This window comes from Nannospalax galili, unplaced genomic scaffold (genome assembly GCF_000622305.1).
Source record: "Nannospalax galili isolate Female #2095 unplaced genomic scaffold, S.galili_v1.0 scaffold100, whole genome shotgun sequence".
In the NCBI taxonomy this organism is placed as follows: Eukaryota; Metazoa; Chordata; class Mammalia; order Rodentia; family Spalacidae; genus Nannospalax; species Nannospalax galili.
Window position 1 is genome coordinate 12374880 of NW_008352891.1, and position 8135 is coordinate 12383014.

Sequence of the window (8135 nt, forward strand, 5' to 3'; positions counted from 1 at the left end):
TATATATATATTTATATTTATGTAGAATGTTGCTCAGGATATATTTTGATCAAGAACAGAAGTTGCACAGTGATGCCAGTCACTGGTTGCAGGCCTCCAGGGAACAGCTGTGATTATGTTGTTCACATTCTGTGTATTAGAGGCCTGAAGTGCACACCTCCCAAGCTGTGTGTCATCTTGGGTGGGTACATATGGCAAACATGGACCTTACCAACTTTAATTTTTCATTGTGGGGTGTCTGACTTTACATGTGCAGTGTGAACTGACACTGACATTAAGATGAGGCTTCACAGAGGCCGGTGCCTCTTGAATGGAAAGCTCAAGAAGAAAGCTGCCTATTTCCCTCATTAGACAGATGGGGCTGTGTATGCTCTTGGGGATCACTGACAAAGGAGTGAGCCCAATACAGGCATGGGGCATCGTGGAACAGTAAATTCCATCAACCTAGCTGTCATAAAGTATACCCCAGTAAAGACCAGGGAATTCAGAGCCACAACCACAGCCACAGCTTTCCTGGAGCACAGGGCAGAAGGACTGTCAGATTAAGTCCGTGCTAAGCCCTGAGGCAGCAGCGTGAGACTCAGAGTAGATTCCAACCACCATCTAACTTCTGTTAAGATAACAGAAAAAGCTAACACCTTGAAAGGGAATAAATATCTTCAGACAAATGACAGTAGAACCACATACTGAAAAATTTATGGAGTACAGCAAAAGTTCTTCTAAGAGAGAGGTTTATAATGGTAAATATATACATTAAGGAAGACAATTACACACAGTGCTTGGCATGTGACATGTGATCATATTCAGTGATAGTGATCACATGCACTACCTGACGTGTGGCAAGTGATCATGTGAAGTGACTGGCATGTGGAAAGTGATCATATACAGTGATCACATGCACTACCTGACATGTGGCAGGTGATCATGTGAAGTGACTGGCATGTGGAAAGTGATCATATACAGTGATCACATGCACTGCCTGGCATGTGGCAGATGATCATATGCAGTGGCACAGTTACACAATGGAGCTCTATTCAGTGGTAAAGATAGATGAAATCATGAAATTTGCAGGTAAATGGATGGAACTAGAAACTGTTATACTAAGTGAAATAACACAGACTCAGAAAAACAAACGATGTATGTTCTCCCTCATATGTGGCTCCTTGCACCAAATCCTTATAAGTAAGTGTGTATCCAGACATAAAAGTTACTTCTGCAGCCACTTGAAAATCATTTTACCTTTTCTTCTGGTAACAAAACAAAACAAAACTGAGAAATGTGATCTCTTTCCCAGAGATGTACCTCCATCAGTCCTCCATATAGGCGGACAGATCTACAGATGGGAGGAGGTGGCACAGTGCTTGTCCCCTGAAGAGTCCTCTGCATCTCTCCTCCATGAACACTCATAGACAGGCCCATGCTGGTCTGGGGAAGGTGCTGTGCAAGGCTACAGGAACAGGAGCAATGCTTCGTATGTTCCTCACAAGGCTCTGTGCTTCTGGGTGACATGGAGTGCTGTGTGCTTCACTTTGATTCTCTGAGTATTAGTTACATTTCTCCTTACTGTAACCAAACACCTAACAGAAATACTTTAAGGAGAAGAGGCTTGTTGGGCTTATGGTTTGACGGGATACAGTCTTATTATGGTAGAGGGCATGGAAACTGGGACTTTCTTCATGGCAACTGGAACATGAGGTGTCCTGCTCATGTTTCCGTGAATAGGAAGCAGCTCAGTGGAAGAGAAGTCAGACTATAATCCTCAAGGCACTTCCTAAAGTTCCAACAGCCCACTTCCTAAAAGTCCCACAGCCTCCCAGAAGAGTGCCATATGCTGAGGACCAAGAGCCTGTGGAGGGCAGTTCTTACTCTAACTGTATTCTGCAACCTTGGAATCTATGCATATATGCAATGTGTGCTAAGAAAAAAAAGGAGGGAAAACCCCCACTGTTTGGGGAAGCAGAATTCCAGGGGGAATTGATACTGGCCTTTAACTCTTTAGGATATAAATGTGTACATCAGGGTATCCCAGAGCTGCCTGGACCATGTGTGCCTAAGACCCCAACTTACTGAAGATGCTCTGGGTACACTAGGACACTGGGATCGTGTGCACCTGACTCCCAGAAACCCTTAACAGAGTACCAAGGCCATGTGTGATTGAGGCTGACATCTCTCAGGTGCTCTGTCCATTGTAAGCATGTGCAGCCAAGTCAGTCAGATGCTGCGCACAGTCCTGTGTCCATTGTGTGTGTGTGTGTGTGTGTGTGTGTGTGTGCAGCTAACTATAATTTAGCAGAGCTCTCGCTTGTGCTCCTTACTCCCTAGAAAGACTCCAATATGCATGGGTCATGTTGGGTGGCTCATCACTCACTGATCCAGAGTCACCTATGAGGGTCTCTGAGAGGAAAACCTCCTATTGTGCGGGAGTAGTTAGTTATAGGTGACTTCCCAGCTGAGATGAAACTCCCTTGTGTATCTTGGATGTTCAGTGGGGCCTTGGTGTATGCAGGAGGCAAGCCCTTGGGACCTGTTCTGACTGGCACAGCGTGTGATTTGCCACGTGAACGCTTCCTGATGCTGTTTGCAAACATCTCCTGTGAAGTTCCTTGAACTTGCTATGCTAACATCTGCCGCAACACCACAGAGGGTTACTTAGGATCCCTGTTTTGTGTGCCATCAGATTTAACGTGGAACAGTTTGTAGAGTTCTTTCTTTGCTTGTTTTGGCTTTGAGACTGGGACTCATATAGCCCAGACTGGCCTTAAATGAGCCGTATAGCCAAGGATGACCTTAACTTCTTATTCTTCTGCCTCTGCTTCCCAGGGCCTGCAATTACAGGCGTGCACCACTATACCTCATTTATGTAGTAATGGGGACTAAACCTAGGACCTCATGCATACTAAGCAAGCTCTGTATCAACTGAATTATGTCTCCATATAAAAATTGTGGAATTTTTATGTGAGGTCAGTCAACTCAGTTTTTATTTAACTTTTGACAGTATTTAGTTACCTGAAATCTTAGTCTTTTTAAATTTCATTTTTATTGTAAATTAACAAATTATAGTTGATGAAGTTGTGCTTTCTGAATAATTCAGTTTTTCTTATTCACTAAGATTTGCTGAAGTTAAACATCAAACTCGAATAGCTACTTAGTTGAAGACTTCTTTTGTATCTGCGCGCGTGCATGCGTGCGTGAGTGCGTGTGTGCATGTGTGCGTGTGTGTGTTTGTGTATGTGCATGTGTGTGTGTCCCTATGTGGCAGTCACAGAACAACTTCCAGGAATTGGTTCCCTCCTTCCCACCTGAGTCCCAGGGATTGAGCTGAGGTGGTCAGGTTTGACAGCAACTTCTTTATCCATTGAGCCATCTTGTTGGCCCTAGCTAAAGACTCAAATGTTTTGTATTTATTGTTTTAGCTATAGCTTGGTAAATGTAATTATAGTGACTCAGCTTTGAGCAGTCACTCTCCCAGGCTCCAAGACAAAGCTGGACAGAGTGCATTCTGTTGCTCCCAGTTCTCTGTGAACTGGGATTGCTCCATTGTTGGAGTTTTAAGTTCTTGTACTTTTGCTTCCTTCTGCCCAGCTCCCAGCAGTCAGCATTTGTAGCTGCAGTAGCACCCATATCAAACCCTATGGGTATGAACTCACCTCTCTTCTCTCTTTATCCCCAGGTTTGTTCCCTGTACATTTGGCAGTCGAATAGCCACATACGTAGAACTGGGCAGGGCTACAGCACAGTGGACAGGCCATGGACTCAGGCTTTTCTTGATTTTTTTTTTTTTTTTTAGGATTGGTGATTACTTTCTAAGGCCTAGTGAATGCCTGGATAATAGTCTGATTTTAAATAGTGTCACTTTTGGGTTTTTGCTTTGTTTTGTTTTTGGTCTTTTTGAGACAGGGTCTCCCTGCAGTCCCAGTTGGCCTGGAACTCACTATGTAGACCAGGTTGGCCTCAAACTCGCAGAGATCCACCTGCCTCTGCCTCCAAAGTGCTGGGATTAAAGGCATGTACCACCACGCCCAATATAGTGTCACTTATTTTTTTAAAAAAATAATTTATTGGGAATTTCATACATGCATATAAGGTGTTTTGATCAAATCCATGCCCTCTCCCTCCCCTCTAACTCCTCCCATGTCTCCCCATCACTTTTTTCTGATAACTTCATGTATTCTTTCTACTCTTTCTTCTTCTTTTTTTAAATGGGACTTTTTGCTACTCTAACATTCCCCCCTCTGAAGAGGTAACCCTAAAATCTTTTAAGGATTAGACAAAATCTCCCAAATACTTTCAACATTTTTGGCCTTTGGAACAGAGTATGTTGCTAAAAGGCCCAAGGGCATCTTGACTTTTAGCCAAGAAACTGGCTGTTTTTCTTTGGGTTCTTATTACCCTAACTGCCTAGCCAATTCCTACCTTCTATTCTTATCACTCCATCCTCTGAAGAGGTTACCCAACTTGTGGATAGGGAATCAGGGTGCAGACTGCTCTGGCTTCCATGCTGAACAGGGATTCAGGGTGAGGCAATTGGGATACCTCTTCAGTGGGTCTATCTAAAAGACTCCCAAATTGCATAACTCTTATCTGTAGGGAGAAAAGGAAGTCCTTGACTGGTGAATAGGAGATGTGAAGGAGAAATAAAGGCAAGAGTAATTAGCATTACAAGTTCTAGACAGGGAACTAGAAAAAAGTCAGAACAGGGCAAATTTCAAATGTTCATATGAGATGCCACTGGAATTTCTTGACCAGAGCTTCCAAAAGCATCCCTCTGTTGGGTTCCTCCTCATTTTTCTTTTGTCTGCCATTTTGTTGCAAAGCAAAAACGTAATATGCCTATGCTGGACTGTTCAGGCATTTTGATAGCTGTTGGAGTGGTTAGAATCAGTATCAGTTCCCCCTCAAAGGCTTCTGGATAGGGGGAGAAAACAAATTTGGCCGTCATTTTAGAACAATTGCAGGTTGTCTCCCTTAGCTACAGGTCATGATTGCCACTTCTTAAGGCAACTCCAGTCCTACCCACAATTCTTTATTTTTAAACTTCATCATCATGTGTCCTGTACTCCAAATGTTTCAGTCATTGTGGGCATATGAAGGGTTTTAGTAAGTTAGGAGTCTTCTTGAGAAAGCTTTAACCTGCTAGGGACTGTAGTAAAGTAGCTATGCATCTAAGAAGGCAGCCAAGGTTGATGTGTGTTAAAGCTGGGAAAAGTGTAGCTGGTTTACTGGCCATTTCCATATGCTGAAGGGGAATCTTCAAAGTTAGAATGAGCTGTTTTCAACTGAATAGAAGCAGATTTGGGAACCAGGTTTCTTGATGTCTCTTCCAGTTATAGTGCTTTAACTTCTTTACTGGATAGATACGACATGTTTTTCATAGTTATACAAAGTGTACCTGTAGTCATGGCACTTAGCTTTGTGTGCATTCCTGAAATTGTAAATGAGAAAGAGTGGTGTTGGAGCCTGTTAATGTGATGAGAAGTGAGGCTGTTCCACTGGCAGTCATTAAACAAAGACATGAGGGCAATGCCCCTGAACTGCCCCCAATCAACCATATTGTCTGTCTGGAAAGAAAGCATGCAGTCCCTATTGTCTGACGTCTCTCATGTTAGAGTGTGTACAGTACAAGCCACTTTCAAAATTTCATAAGGGAAAATATTTAAAAGCCTGCATTTGTGACCAAGTTGAGAAATTCTCAATATGTTTATGAGTTTAATCACATGATAAGATTTTTGCCCCTATTTTGGTCTTTAAATTTTTAAAAAATATTTTTATTGATTCTTTGAGAATTTCGTACAATATATTTTGATCATATTCAAATCTCCACCCTCACCCTTCCACCCCATCCTATCTCCCTTGACTTCATGTCTTCTATTATTTTTCTATTTTTAAATGATTTTATTTTTATTTATTATTTTTATTTTATGTGTATGAGTGTTTTGCTTACATGTACGTAAGTGTACCACTTGTGTGCAATGTCTGCAGAAGCCAGAAGAGGGTGTCAGATCCCCTGGAACTGGAGTTATGGACAGTTGTTAGCTGTCATGTAGGCGCTGGGAACCAAACCTGGGTCCTCTGTAAGAGCAGCCAGTGCTCCTGACTGTCTATATGTATGTCAATATGTGGGTATGTGCATGTGAGTGTAGGTACCCTCAGAGGCCAGTGGTGTTGGATCTCCCAGGAACTAGAGTTACAGGCAGTTGTGAGCCATCTTTCCAGCTTCTAAGCCCTATCAAATTGAATTTGTGTTCCCCAAATGATCTTGGGTGTGGGTCTATCCCCTGGATTGAGGTCAGTCTACCAGGTATCACACCCTTAAAGAAAGCTGACTCTCCCTCTCCCAGAAGTTATCAATTGTCAATAGATCCTCAGCTAGAGCTGGGGCTTCTTGCCCACCTACCTCATTCATGCTGGGTTTTTGTTTAGCACACAGGATTTATGCATGCTGTCACAAGTGCTCTGGGTTAATATGTGTAACCTTCCTGTGGTATCCAGACAACACGATTTCCTTTACATATTTATCTACCACCTCTGGCTCTTATAGTCTTTCTGCCCCCTCTTCTGCAAGTGAACCCTGAGCCCTGGGAGGAAGGGGTGTGGTAGAGGCCTTCCATTTAGGGCTGATCACTCTGTAATTTCTTATTCTCTGTACATTGACCAGTTAACTTTTACCTTTTGAAAAGAATATCTTTTATTTATTCTTTGACAATATCAAATATGTATATAATGTATCTTGATCATATCCATCCCCAGCTCTCCTTTTGTTAACTATTTAGATACACTGGTTAGACTGTAACAATGGGAAATCAGCTCTGATTGGCTCAGACATTGGGAAGCAGTTTCTTGTCACAAGTACCCACACAGAGCCTGGAGTGTGGGTACAGTTCTCAGCTCTGCTGTCCTGTCCCCTCTAGGACTTGACATTTGTCTTACCAAAAACTAGGCATTGAATGTGAAACTGCCTTCTCCCCAGTGCCTCTTCCAGCTGCCTATACCTCATGGGCTAGCCGTCCATTTCTTAGCTACTGGTCAACAGCATGGTACAAGCATCTGAGTCTGCTTGGGGTGCCCTAAGGGAACCCCACACACATTTCTCATGGCTCACAAGGATAGAAGTCCAACACCATGGTGTTAGCTGATTTAGTTCTTGGTGAGAACTCTCTTCCTGACTTAGATGGCTGCCTTCTTACCATCTTCACATGGCAGAGAAAGGAAGAGGCACAGGCTCCCTCCCTTCACTTCTTGAATAGGGACTCAGATCCCATCAAGGGCCTTACCCTTTTGACGTCATTGCAACCTTAATCAGGCCCATCATGCTGGGGTCCCAGCTTTGACATAGACATCGGGGACACTGAGACTATAGTGTCTCCCACATATGTTGTAAGATGCCAGTGTTAGTGAACATTAGTGGCTTTGGGCCCGGAATGTGCTTGCTGTTGAATAAAGGGTATGTATGTAAAAGCTTTGGGCTATACACTTGGCAGTCCCCAATGTCCACGTTAATATTTGGCACTTCTTTTCTTTCAGTGTCACGTGGGAGCCGATGGGTGATGGGAAGAAAGTAATTTCCCTGGCCGACAACCACATCTTGCTGTGGGACCTGCAGGCCAGCTCAAGCCAGGCTGTGGTGAGTAAGAGGAAGGGTGGGGGACTTGCTTTGGGTGTTTTGGGGTTTTTGTTTTGTTTTGTTTTTTTGTTTTTTTGTTCTTTTTGAGTCAGGGTCTCCCTGCCAGCTGTCCTGGAACTCACTATGTAGACCAGGCTGGCCTTGAACTCACAGAGATCCACCTGCCTCTGCCTCCCGAGTGCTGGGAGTAAAGGCATGTGCCACTACGCCTAGCGCTTTGGATGTTTTTGGAATTGGACCTTTAGCTTAGTTCAGATATGCTTTTTGGTCCACATGCTTGGAATTTTGAAACTGTGAAATAAGCAATGTGTCAACTGATGCATCAAGCAGAAAACTAAGTGACAGGTTTTTTGGGTAGAAGCTAAAAACTTGAGGTGGCATGGTGTATTAGTCACTTTTCTGTTGCTGTGATAGAAACACAGACCCAAGCAATTTTTAGAAGGAAGAGTTTATTTGAGCTTACGGTTCCAGGGGAATTACAGTCTGTCATGGCAGGGAGGCATGGTGGCTGGAG

The 8135-nt window shown here is 43.4% G+C and overlaps 1 protein-coding gene across 4 annotated transcripts in view; it reads left to right on the forward strand.

Moving 5' to 3' along the window:
• Eipr1 (EARP complex and GARP complex interacting protein 1) overlaps positions 1–8135 on the forward strand; it is a 151917-nt gene that overhangs the window by 120092 nt on the left and 23690 nt on the right. For all 4 annotated transcript variants that reach the window (XM_008850170.3, XM_008850169.3, XM_029554570.1 and 1 more), the window contains one exon: positions 7522–7621. In XM_008850170.3, the coding sequence (XP_008848392.1) occupies positions 7522–7621 (100 nt within the window). The remainder of the gene's footprint in view (positions 1–7521; positions 7622–8135) is intronic.